Source organism: Rhincodon typus, chromosome 6 (assembly GCF_021869965.1).
Source record: "Rhincodon typus isolate 14 chromosome 6, sRhiTyp1.1, whole genome shotgun sequence".
In the NCBI taxonomy this organism is placed as follows: Eukaryota; Metazoa; Chordata; class Chondrichthyes; order Orectolobiformes; family Rhincodontidae; genus Rhincodon; species Rhincodon typus.
This window is the reverse complement of record NC_063337.1, coordinates 86,272,799-86,292,674: the sequence shown is the minus strand read 5'-3', so window position 1 is coordinate 86,292,674 and position 19,876 is coordinate 86,272,799. Positions and strand designations below refer to the sequence as shown.

The 19,876-nt window shown below is 40.0% G+C and overlaps 1 protein-coding gene across 1 annotated transcript in view; it reads right to left on the bottom strand.

The window, feature by feature from the left end:
* The window catches only part of LOC109934869 (kelch-like protein 1), a 353,701-nt gene that overhangs the window by 122,137 nt on the left and 211,688 nt on the right, over nt 1-19,876 (bottom strand). The window contains exon 5 of the mRNA XM_048598407.1: nt 12,574-12,786. Within this exon, the coding sequence (XP_048454364.1) occupies nt 12,574-12,786 (213 nt within the window). The remainder of the gene's footprint in view (nt 1-12,573; nt 12,787-19,876) is intronic.

Genomic DNA, 19,876 nt, shown 5'->3' with positions numbered 1-19,876 from the left:
CATTGATCTAGATGCCCTTTGCAGTCACAATAATGAGATTCTGCCATATGGTTCTTACTGTCAGCAAAGATGGTTTAACAGGAATAGCATCTGGCCCTTCATTTTGTTCAATTGTTAGTTAAGAGGGCCAGTCCTCTACTTCCTATTTATTTGTGCCTCTTTCATTGGCAGTTTTGAAGTTTGTAGTAGATGACAATGATCTCAGAGATCTTGGTGGGATGTATTATAAGGTAACCTCTGATCTGTCCTGTAAGAGAAGTTCTGGACCTTGTAGTGAGTGTTCAACAATGGTCCTGGTGAATGTGTGGTTCTTGTTTCTGTTTGCTGTTGTTCACGGTTGTCTCAAAATGCCAGGAGTAAGAGATGAAAAATGTACACACCTTTGTGATTTTAACTCCACCACCCTCCTTCACCTGACTGAGCCCGTTCTTACTTTGAACAACTTTTTCTTTAACTCATCTTTGTTTCTCCAAGTCTAAGGTATGACCCTGGGTACCACCCAGCTATGCCTATTTCTTTGTGGGGATTGTGGGACATTCTTTGTTCTAGTCCTACTTGAGCCCCCAACCACAACTCTTTCTCCAATACCCTGATGATGTCTTAAGTATTGCTTCCTGCTTTTGTCCAGAATTGGAAAAAATCATAAGTTTTGCTTCCCATTTCTATTCCTCTGCAGCATTTTCTTCATTTGTTTCAGATTTCCAGCATCCACAGTCTATAGCTTTTATTAGATACAGTGCAGCCCATTCTTCAACCAGAGCCATCTTGGAGCAGACAATAGGCCTCTTGAAGATGTGGTTCTGATGCATTGACTAGCCTGGAATGGGGATTTGCTGGCAGTATACTCCAGAGTGTGGCGCACAATCCTGGTTTGCTATGGGATGTGCCAGAGGCTGATGAGCTGGGAAAGCCGAAGCAGTCTTCCAAGCAGGAAGATCATGACATTGAGCAGGAGGAAAATAACCTTCCGCATGTTAGTGCACAGCAGTGTCAGGCATTACAACCAGACAGAATTTATCATGTGTTTGTTATCACCAAGAATTTGACTATTGGCACCTTTTGTTGGGTGCCTGATTCAAATTTACCACATTAGCTGCCAATGGGCCTTACTGCTTTCACTGTTATTTAAAAGGCTTGTTTCTCTTATTACTGGCAATAAATGGCTTTTTTTTTTTCGATTTATAGTGTCTGTTTGTTTCTCTAGAGAAGTTTCTGATGCAGAGATATTTCCTTCACAGTAGCTGGTCAGCTCTGTGGATTTTCTGCCTACTAGCTGGTCTTATAGTTCTCTTGACAGTTCCTTGAAAAATACTTTTTTTTTGAACTATTTTCTTCTCAAGACAATCCGAGTCTGTTTCTTGAGCTTCCCTGCTGCCATGATTCTTTAGGCAGTGCATCCCTTTCCTGGCACCTTCTTTTATTGTACGGTTTGATGCCACACTATGAGTTTAATTTCAAGGCAGACTGGTCAAAGAGAAGGAAAAATTAAAAACTTCTCTGGCTTAGACTTATATGTAAATCTATTTATTACATATCAAGATGAAAAACTGTTAGACATGGTAGTCATAAATATTGCAGGCTGTGTTTTTATAATTAGATTATGTAAGGAATAATCGATCTTCTTCATATGTTCTTGCCTATTTGCTCTCAAGACGCTCCATCATTCTCGGGTGTAGTGTAGCCCAGGATAGTATAGTCTGCTATGTCCAACCTACTCCTAAACTGTGCTTTTGATGCTCGGTGATGTGAAGCTCCAGGTCATAATTGCTAGGTTGTTGCAGGGCCTTGAAGTCCTTGATCAAAACTGTTCTCATCAGGTAATTCTAGAAAGATGGATTGTCTCAAATAGAGACAATCTTCATGTGGATGAAACATCGCATTTCAGGAACGGTATGCAACTGTGTGCAGGTGCCTGAATGGTGGTGAGTGACAATGAAACTTTAGACTTTAAGTAATGCTGACCTCTGGAAAATAATACTTGCCCATGGGGAAAGTAATGATGTAGTTTGACTTATCAATCAACACATCAATCTTTCACTTTCATTCACTAACTGCAGATTGATTGATGTTCACTGTATGAGCCTGGAATTAGCTGAAGATGTAGAAATCCTGAGAAAAATTGGTTAAATAATCCAGTTCCTTGTTAGGTACAGAGCCATTCAGCATAGTTTATAATAGTTGATTCTCACCTCTGAAGAGTACAATGCTATAATACTTTAAGATTAAACACGTAATTAAGTCCTCACCAGTTATAAGCTGTGGTTTGTAAAACAGCTACCATAGTCCTAAACTCTGAATTATTATCTTAAACCTCTCTGCTTTTGTTATCAAACTACTTTTGAAGCATTTGTCAAAACCTAATATTTTAGTGGTCAGTTTTAGTAACATTCGGCCAAATCCTGCTTCATCTCTGATCAATCCCTTTGCAAAGCAACTTGTTCAAGACATGGCTCATGTTGCGAGGCTTTAATACTGGTCTTGATTCAGTAACAGTTAGAAGCACCTTAAATGGACAATAACTCTTGCACTGATTCTTCCATATTATAGAAAAATGTTTGTTTTTCATTTGTGACCCTTAACATTCCAACATCAGTTTACCCTAGTCAGTGGTTTCAGTTTTGCGTACAAGGACTGATACATCAGGCTGAATCTTACCCTGAATCTTAAATGGGTTGTGTCAATCTTGTTGAGTTCCATGGAGGTTTTATTTTCACCAGGTTTTCTCATACTGACATCACAAACTCACTTCATTAACTGTGTATCACACACCTAAGGCACCCTACTTGTTCTATTCTCCCACCCTCAAATGTGTTAAGTTGTCATCATCATCAAAATACCTTGGGATCACTGGCACTGGCATTATCTTTGAACTCTAAGTATATGCTTGATCAAGAATTGGCAATCCAGAGTGCATGTAGTGGGGCAGGAATCGCAAAGCAATACATTTTAGTGCACTTAAGTGGCTTGGTTGACACTTCACTATACATAGAACTGCACATTCCTATGTCTATCACTGTTTAAGCACCAATCCACACTTTGTCCTTAATCACATCCCATTTTATAACCCTGTCTAATTCACTGCCACTCTTTAGCGATATCTACTGTACTCAACATCTTATTGCTCAATGCAGAACTAACACATATAAGAAAGCCTTCAAATGCTACAAGCTGTCAACTGTTTATTCAGTGACAACAAAAGTGAACAAAAAATTGAACAAAAGCTGCATTTTTCTCTTGAAACAGGTTGCTTAACTTTCGAGCAACAAAAATTTTGAAGTCAATGAATGGTCACTGCACACAGCTCAAATTTATTGGAGATAACAAGGTGTAGAGCTGGATGAACAGAGCAGGCCAAGCAGCATCAGAGGAGCAGGAAGGCTGACGTTTTGGGCCTAGACCCTTCTTCACATTTATTGGAACTGGGTGTCAAACGTGTTCTTTTTGACCTGCGGCACCTGACCCTGCTGTGCTCTATCTTGCAGAAGGTAATGTTCCCCATGCTCAATGTTCTCATCCTCCTCCTCGGTGGACTGCCCCCTCTCTCCCTGCTCGTCAGCCTCCATCACATCCCTTTTTTCCCTGCCCCAGTTGTGCAGAGCATAGCATACTAGGATTATGTGGCCTATTCAGTCTGAAGTGAATGGTAAAGGTATCCCAAACTGAAACAAACATCAGAATCTCATTTTCAGGAGGCCTATTGTCTGACTCAGGTCTCCTTGCATGTTTCCCTTTTCTATCACCTTTCAGATAATAATCTGCCTTCCTGTTTTCCTACCAAAGTGGATAGCCTCACATTTATTCATGTTATATTTCATCAGACCACTCACTCAACTTTTCAAAATCACACTGATCTTCCTCACAATTTACCCTCCCACCCAGGTTTGTGCCATGTGCAAACTTGGAGATATTACGTTTAGTTTTGAAAATAAAAAAAATGCTGGAAATCACAGCGGGTCAGGCAGCATCCATGGAGAGAGAGCAAGCTCACGTTTCGAGTCGAGATGACTCTTCATCAGAGCCCATTACATTTAATTCTCTCATCTAAATCATTAATGTATTTGTACATAGTTGGGGCCCAAGCACTGATCCCTGCAGTACCTCAGAAGTCTCTGGCTGTCACTCGAAAAAAATGACCTGTTTATTCCCATTCTTTGTTTTCTGTCTACCTGCAAATTCTCTAGCCATGTTAGTACACCATTCCCTATCCCAATCTCTTACGTGGCACCTTATCAAAAGCTTTCTGAAAGTCCAAATAAACCACATCCACGATCAATTGTCAATATAGGTTGAATGTTATTGTTACTTTCTGTTTCAGCAGGTAAAACTAATAATCAGAATCAGGCACATGGTACTGCTTCCACATCAGTTTCGAACCGAGAAACAAAGCAGTAGAGGGAAAGACAGATCCTGTTGAAGTCATGGCTCCAGCATGCTCAGTAATAATATTGGACACAGGCAAAGCAGTGTGAGTAGCTTTTTATCACTATAATCACTTCTAGACAGAGGTAGAAGATGAATTTGCTCCAGGTGTTGCTTTAATGAGTTTGCTTCTAAATAGCCCTTTTCTCCTGCCTCTTCTAATGTTTTTTTTATTACAGCAAGAACCTTCGATTTCTCTTCAGATGTACAATGTAAGTATCACAAATAACAGATGTACCGTCCTTAAAAAGAAACTCATTCTGAGTCCTAGTAAGGACCTGAGGATATAATGATACTGGAATAGATGGTATAGCTGCTACTGGATTTAGAGTACAAATATCAATATGTATAAAAATATCCTTTGATGTCATTCTTCTTCATGATTCTTGATTCCGGGGATGGTTGGGAAAATGTAAAATCGGTCAGTTCAGACTTGGTCTTTTACTTGCAGAGAGGTTTATGCTTGGAACGCACTTTCACACATAGCCATTACTGCTTGTCACCTGCTTACTTTAAATACAATCTTAATTGATTTTAGTTATCCAAAAGTATTGAGGGGTCTGGGATGCAAGACGGTATATGTTCCGGATGACCAGGGAGTCCAGAACCAGGTGTGAGATTTCGAAGGATATGGGGAAGGCTATTTAGGACAGAGATGAGAAGAAACTTCTTCACCCTGAGAGTAGTGAGCCTGTGGAATTGTCTGCTATGGAAAGCAGTTGAAGGCAAAACATTGAATGTTATCAAGAAGGAGTTAGATATAGTTCTTAGACCTAAAGGGATCAAAGGGTATGGGGAGAAAATGGGAATAGGATACTGAATTGGATGATCGGCTAGGATCATATTGAATTGAATGTTTCCATGTTTGCCTTTTCTGTCAAATTTGCACACACTATTTGGGTATCTTGCTGATATTTAATTATGTTTTGTGCTTTGATCCTGAATGCACATATTCTATTGGAACCACATTCTTATAAAAATGCGACTTGAGCTCAGGATAAATGAATGAGTAACTATACTTAATAAATAAAGGTAACATATTCAATCTCTGGTGGCTTGATCAGAAAGCAGTGTGCATTTAAAATGTGTGACTAAATCTGTTACTTCTCCTCTGTGCTTCTGCAATGAAGGAGCAGGTGGCCTGGCATCTGGCAGCCATCTGTGATTTTGATGGCACTGTTTCTCTGCACCATGGTGTTCGCTCTATGTTCACTCTGCAAGTCCTAAATCTGTACTAGCCACACCTGGTGCTGTGAGGCTTCTGTCACTTCTGACAGGGATAACTGATAACCCAGATGTGACACTCTCCATGTGATCCATAACTAATAGAGGTTTGCTATTGTCTGCTTCCTCACCGTATCCAATTGTCTGTCTATGAGTTGAATTTAGGGCAACACAGAATTTTGTGGGTTACTTGGTTCCCGGTTGACTCAACCTGATTTCCAAATACACAACAGCATCTGTAAAAAAGAAGACTAAGGCATATGAACATGCATGAAAGATGTTTGCACTCTGCTCGTGACCTGTGCCCCTGCAGTAGTTGGGAATACAGGAGTTAAGCAGAGGAGTCTTGGCCCTTCCAGCCTGCTCGGTGATTCATTAAAATCCTGGCTGACCTGGTTGTGTCCCCAACTCTAGTTTCCTATCTGCCCCTCATAATCATTGACTTTTGTGTCTATCAAAAATACAGTCTTCAACAAATTCCACAAACCAGTCTCTGCGGCTCTCTGAGATGATAATTCCACAGATCTATGACCGAAAATGAAGAAGGGTCTAGGCCCAAAACGTCAGCCTTCCTGTTCCTCTGATGCTGCTTGGCCTGCTGTGTTCATCCTGCTCTATACCTAGTTATCTCAGATTCTCCAGCATCTGCAGTTCTTACTATCTCTCACCCTCAGAATCCTATATGTTTTAATTGGATCACCTCTCATTTTCTAAATTCCAATGGATATAGGCTTGACCAGTTCTACCTTTCGCCATAATATAAGCCTTTAATCTCAGGAATGGGACGAGTGAGCCTTCTCTGAACTGCTTCTATGGTCATTCTATCCTTCTTCACATAACGAGACTAAAACTGTACACGATTCTTAAGATGTGGTCTCACCAAAGTTTTGTACAATTGACATTTGTTTTCACTTTATTCCCTTACAATAAATACCAACATTCAACTTGCCTTCCTAATCAGTTGTTGCTGCTCAGGATGATGAACAAGCTGAATTACATCAGAACAGCTTAGACAGCAACCTGTTAACCATTTCATTCTGTATTGATAATAATTTTAAGGCCTGCAAAAGTCCTCCAAATATATGCCGTAATTAGTTTGGAAAGACTGTCAAGGGATTAAAGGACAAGATCAAAGTAAATAATGCAAGTGCTGATACAGACAACCCAACTCTCAAAACAAAATTCCTTGGTTAATTTAGATTTCAACCCCAGGATGTCTGTTCAACTTTCTCTTTCCAAACTCTGAGGATTTCACTACTTCCTGGAGTGATTGAACAGAAATTTAGTAATCTCCCCAAAGATGGCAATGCTGAATTCTGCTCTTTTTTTTAAAGCACAAAAGGACATAGAAATCTTCTGTTTCCAGTAAAATCTGATGTTTTATTTTATGGATTAATCAACATATAGCTCTTAATGATTACATTAATCGTTAATGACTTTCTGAAAGTGGGTTAAATTTGCATATTTAACTCATTGTTACCCTGCAAAATAATAAATGCAACATAAGAATGCATACATCTTAGTTATTGGCAAACTTGACGAAAGTTTATGTTGGTTTTAAGGTTGTGTCTCATACCACTGTTAAGGAGGCCTGACAAATGTTTGCACATTTTTCTTGCAGTTTGGCATTTTGAGTTGTGTTATTCATCTTCCAGAAATGCCTCAAGCTTTACCGTTTTATATTTCAATTCAAAGCTGGAGACATTCCTTTTAGTCAACTGATAACAGATGAAACCAGATTCCTGTTTTTGGAAGTGCCTTTCACTTTGTCATTTTGAAAGTTTTAATGGAAAGCCTTTCTTTTTAACTCCTTTTGAATCACAAAGGTGGCAGTGCATAAGGGTTATCTATTGAAGGAACAATTGTGTCAATGTATACTGCACACTTGAAACAGTCACTGAAAGCCCACTGACAGGCAGAAAACCTTCTAAATGCTACTGTACACATTACAAGCCAACAGTAATAAGACAAACACAGGGAACATTCATTAATGCAGCAAACATGGGCAGCCATACCTTTCTGAGAGCGATCAATATTTTACAGCTCAGCAGCTACATGACATGTTTTAGTGATAAGCAGGCAATATAAAAAAAACCCTAGTCCACGCTGCTATTTCACTCGTTTACCATCTGATATTAGTCACATGAGACTGAATAATGTGAAAAGGACAAGCACATAGACATCATTTTATTCAGGTTTGCTTATAGTTAACTGTCAGGCAGACAGGAGTAAAGTTATCTATCACAGATCACATTGACACCCCCAATATTTCATTCTCTGCTTAGATTCATAAAGAACATTTCATATAAGTGCCAATAACACAAAAAAAATCATTCATACTCAGCTAAGTCAGAAGGTCTTACAAGTTTGAGTAAAGGAGTACAGAGGATGAAGGGTCTGTCCATACCGCAGCATTAACTGTAGTGTTAATTTGAATTGGATGGACATTATGTTGTATACTGTGAAGACTTGCTGGATAAATGGCATGCATTCTTTATTGACAAAAACTGATAATTATCAGTATGGATTAACAGGATGGATAAAGGTGACAGTCAACACCACATGTTGCCTGCATTTATCTTAATCCCTGTTGGCTTCTAATGTATGCAGTAGCATTTAGAAGGTTTGCTGTCTGTCAGAGGGCTTTCAGTGGCTGTTTCAAGTGTGTACTATACATCATCGCCATTGTTCCTTCAACAAATAACCTCCATGTGCTGCCACTTTCCTTACTCGAAATGCATAACAAAGGCATTCCATTGAAACTTTCGAATTGACAAAGTGTCAATTTAGCATTACTCTCTCCTATTCCTGGGTCACAGGAGCCTTTCCCATTTCTATGTTTCCCTCCTGCTTTGCTTTCCTCTTTTATCCATTTACGTCTCCTCTCAAACCAATGACTCTATACTTGTTTCATTGTCAATTCACTTTGACTTACCATCCCTTGAGGTATTTAACTAATGTTGTTGTACTCCCTTTACTCATCCTATTACAGATCTCTCTCTGAACTGTTTTCGTGCTGAAGCGTTTCCCTGGCACACTAATTGGTGGGAGAAACTTGCAATCTGTGGAAGCAGGCTACCGGCTTTTGTCAGCTGCAATCAAAACACTAGAATATTTTTCCATCACAAGGCAGTTATCTCCTGAGCATTACTGTTCCTATAATCTCTATAAACTCATTCAATTCTGGCCAAATCAGCTATGATTGAATGGTGGAGCAGATTTGATGGGCCGAATGGCCTAATTCTGCTCTTATATCTTATGGTCCTCATGCATATCCTTCATTTTCACCACTCCATCATCTATTATCAAGCCTTCAGCTGTTGATGCTCTAACTTTTGAAATTTCCTCTATAAAACTCTCTCTCCCCTACTTTTATGAGATTCCTTAAAAAAATCTCTTTGACGAAGCCTTTTCTGACATCTCCTTATGTGCTTGGTTTCACGTTTTATCTGCTAACACTCCTACAGAGCACTTTGGTGCACTTTACTGAGTTGATGGCGCTACAAAAAGTTGCTGTTGTGCTGTGTCTGCATCACTAGTTTTGTTCAGATTCCTTTGAGACAAAAAATACTACAGAGGGCTGCAATCCAAAGTAGACAAACAGGAGGCTGGAAGAACACAGCAGGCCAGGCAGCATCTGGAGGAAAGGAGCAGTCAACGTTTTGAGTATTACCCTTCTTCAGGACTAGATGTGGGGGTAGGGAAAGCTGCAGATAAAGTGGGGAACGGGGTGGAGGCAGAATGATGGTGATAGGTGGTAGGCAATGGTAGGAGCAAGCCAGAGCGCAAAGGCTATTTCTAAACAGCTTTTTTGAAAAAGTAAGGAGGAAAGGGGTGGGCATGTGAATTGGAAGGATATCCAATTGGCATTAGGGACATCTTCCTGAAATGAATTATAATTTGAACCCAAGGAGATGCATTCTGAACTAGCTCAGGATATGTCATTAGTTAACAAGGTGACATACCATACCAAATAATCCTGCCAATCAAATAGATGAGTTTAACTGCTTCCTCCACTTACTCCAGCACAATGCTTTCTCCAGTGCTTCCTCTTCAAGTTCATAATTCAAATTCCATCAGAGTGGTTTGCATGTATTCTTGCTTGTTCTAAACGGAATGAGTGGCACTGAGGTTGTCACATGAATTTACAGCTGCAATTCTAATTCAGAAGACATATACTAACAAGAACCAGCTGCAAGACTTTTGTTGAAATATATATGCCTCAACGAACACAGCAGGCCAAGCAGCCTCCTGCTCCTCTAATGCTGCTTGGCCTGCTGTGTTCATCCAGCTCTACACCTTGTTTTCTCATAGTGCTTGAATAGATGGTTGGATGGCATGATATTGAGTAAGTGAAAGCAAAGTCAACAAAGAACAAAAACCTTGATAAGAATGTTATTAGCACCCATTTGAGAGAGTCTGTCTCTAGACTTTTTTATTGTCCCTGAGAATTTCAATGTGATTTTCAAAAACAGAGACTTGCAAGGCCCTCCTGCAGGTCTGTTATTCTTCCTTTTGATGTTGTTAACATGCCCTGCAATCAGAAATTCTGCTGCATCTGAACCACAGTCACTGACACATGAGTACATGAACATTCAAGGTGCTACATTTTCTCAGATGGCCCGTGCAGAGGGACATGGAAAATTATGGGCTGCTATTTAATCTTTGCAGAATATTTAAATTCCAGAATGAGGCAAAACGGTGGTCTTGTAAAAGACAGTTAATCTTTTGCAGTTAATCATATCATAGGTATTTGCCTGTGTAGGATCGAGCAAAAATCCCCATCATCTAAAATATTGGACAAGACCCTGGACTTTTCGAATATCTAAAATACTGGGTAGAATCCTGGACTCAAGCTGCAGCAAATACACAATAGAGCCAACAGAATGGAGATTTCTGCCTGATATTATTAAACAGCCTGGAATTCCAATTTACACCTCCACTCTAAAAGAACAATCAACCGACACTAACAAGGCTCTAGCCTGAGACAGATTTTATACTTCTGGCTACAGAGCAGAGACAGTATGGAGCCTACAGAGAAACTGGGCAGAGATAGTAGGAACTGCAGATGCTGGAGAATCTGAGATAACAAGGTCAGCCTTCCTGCTCCTATGATGCTGTTTGGCCTGCTGTGTTCATCCAGCTCTACACCTTGTTACATCAGAGAAACTGGGCATTCAGCTTCAATTGACATCTATTCACACAAACTCTTAATGACCACGAAACCAATTGACTTCAGAAGGAACCCCAGAAACACAATGGACAGCACAGATCTGGCTCGAAAATAGGGGGCCCACAATCAGGCCCAATCTCACCTACGGGGGGCAATTCGAGAGAGTATTCCAACTGCAAATCCGGCGGCTATTTCCAAGAGCAATCCCAAGAGTTATTTCCAACAGCAATCCCAAGAACAATTGAGAGTATTGAAGAACTATCCGAGAGCTTCCAAGTAAGAGCTACCAGACGCAGCCCTGTTCCGAAACAGGGGAACCAATGGCAACTGACCCGACCAGCAGTTCCAAGAACTGACAAATTCTGAAAACCAACCAACCTGACCAATACAACAAGGCCTTAGACATAGCCTGAGATGAAAACAGGGCCCATAAAACCAGCAGAAAGTAAAGAAAACCAAGTACTTACCCGATAGATCCACTACCCTCATCTTCGGACTCAACTTAAACTGACAAGCCTATGCAGTCCAAAGTGTTAATCTAGGGTCTGGTTTATGGCAAGCAGGAACAGCCAGGCATATTTCAAAATCGTGTTTTTCCTCAGTAGTGAGATGACACTCCTGAGATCCCAAAATTCCAACCTAGCTAGCATGGAGGGGAAGGCATGTGGTGACAGTGCATTGGGACCACAAGGGTAGGAAGCCTGATTAAGGTTTCTGTGATTAAAGCTGTTGCTTTTAAGGTTCTAACAGCATTTAATCCAGCTAGTAGTGTATTTAATAGTATTACTGTCCTCTGTTAAGTTGATTGTGTCAATTTCCCTGTTTATTACATTTACCTATGTTTCTTATGTTATACCTACACTTTGTGTTGTGAATAAACACAGAGGTTCTTTTGCCCTGAAACACCTGTCTACTGCCTTCTTCATTTCACATTCCCTTTGTAAGCCCAGTGACTAAAAGCAGAGATCTGGGGGTGATTTGAACCTCTTAAAAATCAGGAAATAACTGATTGTAAACCAAAATCCCATACCTGACCCACAACACCTGGTTCTGTGCCTTCACTCAATTATAGTTCTCAGACATTGTCTGCGAACCTACTCATGATATCATGTAATCTAGTCTCCGAGTGAAGATGTTATTATTGTTTTCAAGAAGTTTGATGTATTTGAATTAGGTGAAGCCAAAGCTAGGATATTCCATTTCAGTTGAAGGTGCACCTGAAGTTGATGGATCTTGTCCAAATTGATTTCAATTGATTCTTTTCGGGGACTCCAGCAGATGGCTGAAGGCAATTTTCTGCTCTGGTTTCCTACAGAATAGGGCAAAAGCCTTGCAAGGAATTTGGATTGTAAGTTTAAGGTGTTGGTGAATATCGTAAGCTGACCGCTTGATGTGGAAATGCAATTAAATCAAATGGCAAATCGCTTTGACTAGTTTGAACATTATTTAGAGTCATGTAAATCAAATAGATAATTAATAGTTGACAAGCTCGAATATAACATCCATGGCCATTAGCTGGAGCACAGTATGATATTAAACATCTTCGTTGAGATGAAGGTACAGGTGATGGTGGGATGGGGTTTACTTGGGGAGTAAATGGGAACAGACAGAATGTCTTGACATTCTTATTCACTGTAACTAAAAGCAAATGACTTGAGCATCTTAATCTTTAGTGATAGGAAATTAAAGTGTATAGGAAAATTAAAATGCGAGATGAGAAAGGGAAATAAAAACGTTTAAAACTGTGTTCAATTTACCTGTGGTGGTAGCAATGGTAATCTGACATAAGCAAGTAGTCTTCCAAGGTCCCTGCATCTTCTTTGAATGTCATATTTCACCCACAGCATCAAGGCATGGAATATTGTCTCTTCATCTGGAACATTCACATCATCACTTACAATAAGTTTAAGAATGTCGTCTGCCGGAAGTAGCAGAAATTCCTGATTTTTGATCACCTCCATAATGTGTTCCTGGAGAGGGAAAATCAAAAGATTTTCTCAGAAATCACAATTTAGCTCAAACGCTAGTCATTGTTGAGTCTTTTTAATAAGCACACAAATTCAGAATGTCCCAGCTGAAATTACTGACAGATCCATCCATTATTTGTTCGTGTTGTAGTAAATGCAGAACTTCTGGAAATCATTTTGGCACTTTTGCCTCTGATGCTTTCTTCATGCTCAACATCAAAGATCACTTCATTTACTGAGCCATTGTTCAAAGAGCATGTCTACATTGCACATTTAACATTGCCGTGAATGTTAATTAGTTCAGGTCAACACCTTTCCCTGTACTTCAGTTTATTGGAAATGTCACATATTCCCTTTTCATGAGCCTACCTTTGTTAGGAGGTTGGAGTATACAAATAGATAAAACTACAGCTGTATGTTGCTAATCTTCGCAGAACAGTACAAACTGGAATTGTTATTTGATATATTTTATGCATTTTACGAAATTAACAATTTAAGAAAGAAGTCAGACATTAAAACTGCCCCTGATCCGGCATTTGTAATTTTGCCAGTAAATGTACAAAATGTTGTTCAAGACAGCCAAGTAAAGCTATTGGTTTACATGATATCACATTTTTTGAACAGTTTCATTTCCTGATGAACAGCTTAGAGAAAACCAAGAGAATCAAGTTGTAAAATTAATGATTTATTTCTGTCTAATTGTCTTGATATCTATTAGAGATCCAAGTCCTAATTCTTGGATAGGTCCCTTTCTGGGTGCTAAAATATGCCATTCAGAACTTGTTTTACAAATAGATTGCTTTGTAATCCAAACAACAGTGTAATAGCCCAGTCTGGCAATGCAGCATAACAACATAGTATCGTCACAGAGTGGTAAAGTGTAGGTGGAGACTTTACTGTGTGGATTTACATAATGAAGGAAATATTGAACTGCTGAAATGTTCATCTTTGCCATTGTTATCTCTAATTCTGCACAAACATGAGTTCACCAAAAACCTCTGCTACCCACATCCTGGCACTCACTAAGTCTCATTCACTCATCATCCTTGTGCACATTGACCGACATTGGTACCACACCCGCAAGAATGCAATGTTAAAATTCTCTACCTCGGTGATTACATCTTCATCTGCCAACTTCCTAACCTCTGGGACTGCCTCTCCAAGACTCCTCTTCATTGTACCTCTCCCTCCTACTTTAAAGTGCTCCTTCAAACTTAGCTTCTTTTGACCAATCTATTGGTGAGTTGACCTAATATTTTCTCAGACACCTCAGAGATAAAATTTGTTTGAATCACTTTCCATAAAGCACCTTGGATGTTTTACTTCATCAAATGTGCTATAAAAATGCAAGTTGCTGTTATTTGTATGCTTACTGACTTCGGAAATATATCTTGCTTTTATGAGAAAATTAATTTAGCTGCATTATTCAGAACATTCCTCCAAATGAAAACATTGGCTGGGCTCTTATGAAACACATACAATTCAAATTAATTAATTTCCATGTGATGGTAGAACTCAGGAAGATAAATCAATAAAACAGCAGCATCTATAATACATCACAAAATATAAAATTTCATTCCAAGTCATTCCTCACCACCCCCATCCTTCTCCACTTGATTTTTTTTCTCAGCAGTCACATGTGATTGCCTTTCTAGCTGTTCTTGCCAATTGTAGAATTTCAGCTCCTCCACAGAATACATAATTTCTGTTTAGTTCTCTCTGCAAAGGTTGAAGAGCTCTTGCTTTATCTAGCTTTGTGGGTATTGCGTAGCAAGAATAAAAGTCTACTTAGTTACTGTTCCAAAATCCGTTTTCCCTGGAGTATTTCGTCAACAGCAATTTTCGATTTTTCTTATGCTGAGCAACTCTTTATGTTTGGAGAGCACATTCTTTGCCATTGCTACTCCAGCTCTGATTTATTTCTGACAGTAATCACCTATTGTTCTGATGGTCCCTAGGTACTTAAACTGGACTGGTTGCTTCAGCTTTGACCATTTATCCAGGCCTCTACCTTCCTACTGTTATTGCTTTTAAAATTCATAACTTGTTTCTTCACATCAATTTTTCATTTCAAAAGCTTTCACCACCTCATTCATTCTGTCAATTAATACCAATAAGTCCTCTTCTGTGCCAACCACTATTACCTGGTCACCTACAAATTCCATTACATTCAACAATTGACTTCCTACCCTGCCAACTTTCTAAACTTTTTTGAGTGCCTTTTTCACCATGTCTTCCACATGAGTATTAAAGCATAATGGTGTAGGCAACCTTCCCTAGCAGCACTCAAGACTACAGCAAGTTTATTTTCATCAAAAGATGCCCAAATAACAGTAATCTATTCCACATAGAGAGCTGTAATCTTTTATCTCTCCAATCAACTCTTATTGCTTCGAGCAATTCAAATGGCTTCTTGTCCATTCACTCAGTCAAAACCTTTATCATTGTCCAGAAAGCCGATGTACACTTCTTGCTGGTGTTTTAGATATTTTTAATTAACCTATTTAGAACAAATTATGATTCATGCCTGGGGCAGGTGGGACTTGAATCCAAATCTTCTGGCCCAGAGGTAGAGACACTAGCACTGTGTCACAAGAGCTTTTTTCAAGGTTTCCACTGTAGAAATGTATTCCTGTCACATAGGTATTTTTCAATATCCTGTTCAGATGTGTTATGACACATCTTTAGGACAGTTTAGCCTTGAACCCAAACCTTCTGGTCCAGATGGAAGAACACTATCACTCTCCCACTCTTGCTAGTGTTCTTTATGCTTCATTCATTTTTTTGAATTCTCATCACAAAACTGTGATTTGGAGTAATTTTTTTGTACAGGTTGAAATATGGATCTGTGGAAAAGTGGACACTGAACAACAGGAAACTTGAAAGGGTTCAGAAAAGATTTACTAGGATGTTGCAGGTGTTGGAGGGTTTGAGCTATAGGGAGGGACTGAATAGGCTGGGGCTATTTTCCCTGGAGTGTCGGAGGCTGGGGGGTGATCTTATACAAATTTATAAAATCATGGGGACATGGATAGGGTAAGTAGTCAAGGTCTTTTCCCCAAGGTAAGGGAGTCCAAAATTAGAGGTCATCGGTTTAAGGTGAGAGGAGAAAGTTTTAAAAGGGACCTTAAGGGGCAACATTTTCACACAGAGGGTGCTGCGCCTATAGAATGCCAGAGGAAGTGGTGGAGGCTGGTACAATTACAACATTTATAAGGCATCTAGATGGGTGTATGATTAAGATGGGTTTAGAAAGATATGGGCCAAATGCTGGCAAATGGGACTAGATCCATTCAGGATATCTAGTCGGCATGGTTGAGTTGGACCAAAGGGTCTGGTTCTGTGCTGTACATCTCTATAACTCTATGAGAAATGTGCTTCTGGAGGAGGATATAGCTGGTCAGCAGGAGAGAAGACAAGAGCAATAAAGATGCTCTTAGAATAGTGGAAATGGAAAGATTAATTATTGGAGGTCATCAAGAAAAGGCAACAAGATTAAAATGGCCATATTCTAAGGTTTGACAACTTGCTGAAGGAGATGATTGAAGGAAGATTAGAAAGAGTTGGACGACAGGGGAGAAAGAATGATGGTGGTGGACAACTTGAAATTGAAAATGTGAGGCTCATACAAGCAGATAGAGAGGAAAGCCCAAGGCCATGAAGCATGGGGAAATAAGTAAACAGAAATGAAATAATAGGAATTACAAAACCAATATTGGAATATAGCTATATGTGTGTAAATTGGCTGGCTTGCTTCCTTACTCTTTAAAAATACTTAATTCGCTGTAAAACACTTTCATTCACTGGTTGTTCACTTTTGTTTAGAGGTAGGTAATTTGGGGCGATGTCAGAATATAATTATTTACACAAGTGTAGCGGAGTTAGTAAGGAAAGAAAATTACAAAATTTGCTGAGTCCTGGTTTGTGCAATTGGGTATTGAGTTATCAGACATGATGGGAATACTAGAGATGGCAATCTCTCTCTCCGTCAAAGAGTCACAAATTTTTTCACAATCTCACTTCCACCGATCAACTCCCTGCCTGACTAGAATGTGTCCAACGTTGACTGCTCTTCAAGTTTATTTAAATAAGGCCTCAATCATGAAATTAACGGAATCACATATGAACAAGCTCAGCCACAGGTTACTACATGGGAGAAGAAGTATTAATGTGACACATATAAACACAGATTATAATTAAAAGGAGAGTGCAAAAGGATTGAAACAAAATAAACTAATATATGGATCTGCCTGTGAACTGTTTGCAAATGGTGAATAATTTAACATTATGGCTATTGCAGCAGAGGTGATCAATAGTGTTGGCATTGATAGTTGAACATTCAGTTTTAAGATCCCTAGTTTTGCAGGTCGTTTGACATTCAGTAGTTCTGATTCCTTTCGACCGTGATTTAATTCCACTGCAGTGGCGTGGTGGCACAGTAGTTCGCAGCAGGGACGCGGGTTCAATCCCACCCTTGGGCAATTGTCTGTGTGGAGTTTGCATATTCTCTCTGTGTCTGCGTGGGTTTCCTCTGGATGCTCTGGTTTCCTCCCAGGGTCCAAAGATGTGCAGGCTGGGTAGATTAGTCATGGAAAACGTAGAGTTACAGGGATGGGGTGGGACTAGGTGGGATGGTCTTCAGAGGGTTGGAGTGGACTTGATGGGCTGAATGGCTTGCTTCCACACTGTAAGGATTTTATGATTCTATGGATATTCATGGTGAGATAGAATCCTTTAGTTGTCGTATTTCATGGATTTTTGTAAGTGGCTTCTGTTTGAAGTGCTCATTGCCACTGGTGAAAAGCAAGCTGCTAAGCTTTTCAAATTCCAGGTACTTCTCGTCAGGCAAACCTGTGGGTATGGAAGATTTGGCAGCACACCTCTGGCACTAAGCACTTAAAATCGTATTTTTACTGCCTCAAAATTAGAGGCACTTTCGTCAAGCAAGAGGGAGTAAGTCTTGTGCACTTTGCCTGAAAGTTTACTCTGATGTTGAATTGGCCACTTTAACTTCTGTGCTACCTGATCAAATAAGATAAAGTTAGCTGCTGCCTCTCGCTCCTCAAACATAGAAAGTAAGAGAGCAAACTGCATTGTCTCCACTCTTAACCCTAAGATAGTAGTGTCTTCATGGGATGCAGAGGGATTCCTGCTCTTCAGGTCAAGCTGTCTTAGTTCAATCTCATTTTCCCACAGTTTTCCTGGAATTCTATCTCTTCAGCCAGAGACTTTTTCCTAGGGTGGAGGTAGCTATTATGAGGGGGCATAGTTTTAAAGTGAGTGGAGGTAGATATAGGGGAGAGGACAGAGGTAGGTTCTTTACTCAGAGAGTGGTAGGGACGTGGAATGCATTGCTGGAGAGGGTAGTGGTGTCGGCCTCTTTAAGGGCATTTAAGCGGCTATTGGATAGGCATATTGATGATAGTATAAGGTGGGGTGGAGATTAGACAGGCCTTAGGTTTAGGGTAAACGTTCGGCACGTCATTGTGGGCTGAAGGGCCTGTACTGTGCTGTACTGTTCTATGTTCTACGTTCTCTTCACTCTTCCCCATCCCCCCGCCACCTCTCTCTCTCTCTCTCTCACACACACACACACACACACACACACACACACACACACACACACACACGCACACACACACACAGACAGACACACACATATACTCATTCCTTTTCTATTTCTTGAAATTTTAATTTCCTTTGCTCCAATTTTAATCTCTCTACTGTCACTCTAGTAGTTTCCTCAACCATTGTCCAGCCTTCCTTTTTAAAACCTCAAAAATAACTTCTAGTTCTGTTGGGAATGTACTGGCATCAAATACAGATATTTCTACACTGTAGCAATGCAATTTCTAGAAAATCTTTGGTAGTTTTTTTTTCTTTAAAATTTGATTTCAATGTGAAAATTTACCCACTCTAATTCTTCTGTTTTGGCTGTAGGTTCAAACTGTGATAAGAGCCCTCACCTGGTCATAGCCAGAAAACAAGTGATATTCGTTTTTCATTGCTGGCGCAAGCACGGTGAACTGAATGGCCTCCCCCTGAACCATAACACTTCGTGATTACAGTTCCATATGGGCTACCAGATTAGCCCTACAGCCTCACAGAGCCAGGGACCCGGGTTCGATTCCACCCTCAGGCAGCTGTTTGTGTGGAGTTTGCACATTCTCCCCGTGTCTGTGTGGGTTTCCTTCGGGTGCTCCGGTTTCCTCCCACAGTCCAAAGATGTGCAGGTTAGGTGGATTGGCCATGCTAAATTGCCTGTAGTGTTGAGGGATGTGTAGATTAGGTGGGTTATACGAGGATGGGACTGGATGGGATGCTCTGACGGTCGGTGTGGACTTGTTGGGCCAAAGGGTCTGTTTCCACACTGTAGGGATTCTATGAAAATGTGAAACTCTTGGGTGAGGAAGGATGAACTGGCTCCCTTTCATTACCCCTCCGCCCCCCCTCAGCTAATTTGGAAAGGATCTCTTCGCTTGTAGCTACCTTTCTGCCAGACTCAAATGAACTTACGTTTGAAAATTGAGCTAATTTAGCCAGGCTTCCTTGAATTAACAAAAAATGTTGAGGAAGGGTCACCGGACCCGAAACGTTAACTCTGATTTCTCTTCGCAGATGCTGCCAGACCTTCTGAGCTTTTCCAGCAACTTCTGTTTTTGTTTCTGATTCCTTTCCTAATTTGGTTGTAAAATCTGTAATATATTGTGCAGGTTTCAAAATAGAATCAGACATGGGCTTTTTCTGGTGTAATGTAATGTTGAAATTATCATCCATAACATGTGGAAAGACAATTTGTTTTTAGACCGTGGACTTAAAAATGGGAAAAATATTGTTTTTAACCAAAAACCAAAGATTGTGTTGCCATTTAAAAAAAACAGATTGCCAGAACTCATTGTATACCCCCATTGATGGATGGCTTATTCATGTTGTGGGAGCCAAGGCTAGACAGTTCACCTCTATATGCGTATCCTGGGGCAGTTTTGTTTTGTATGCTTGCCTTTATTGGTTAGTGTATTGAGCATAGGAGTTGGGAGGTTGTGTAATGGCTGCACAGGACATTGGTTCGGCCACTTATGGAGTATTGCGTGCA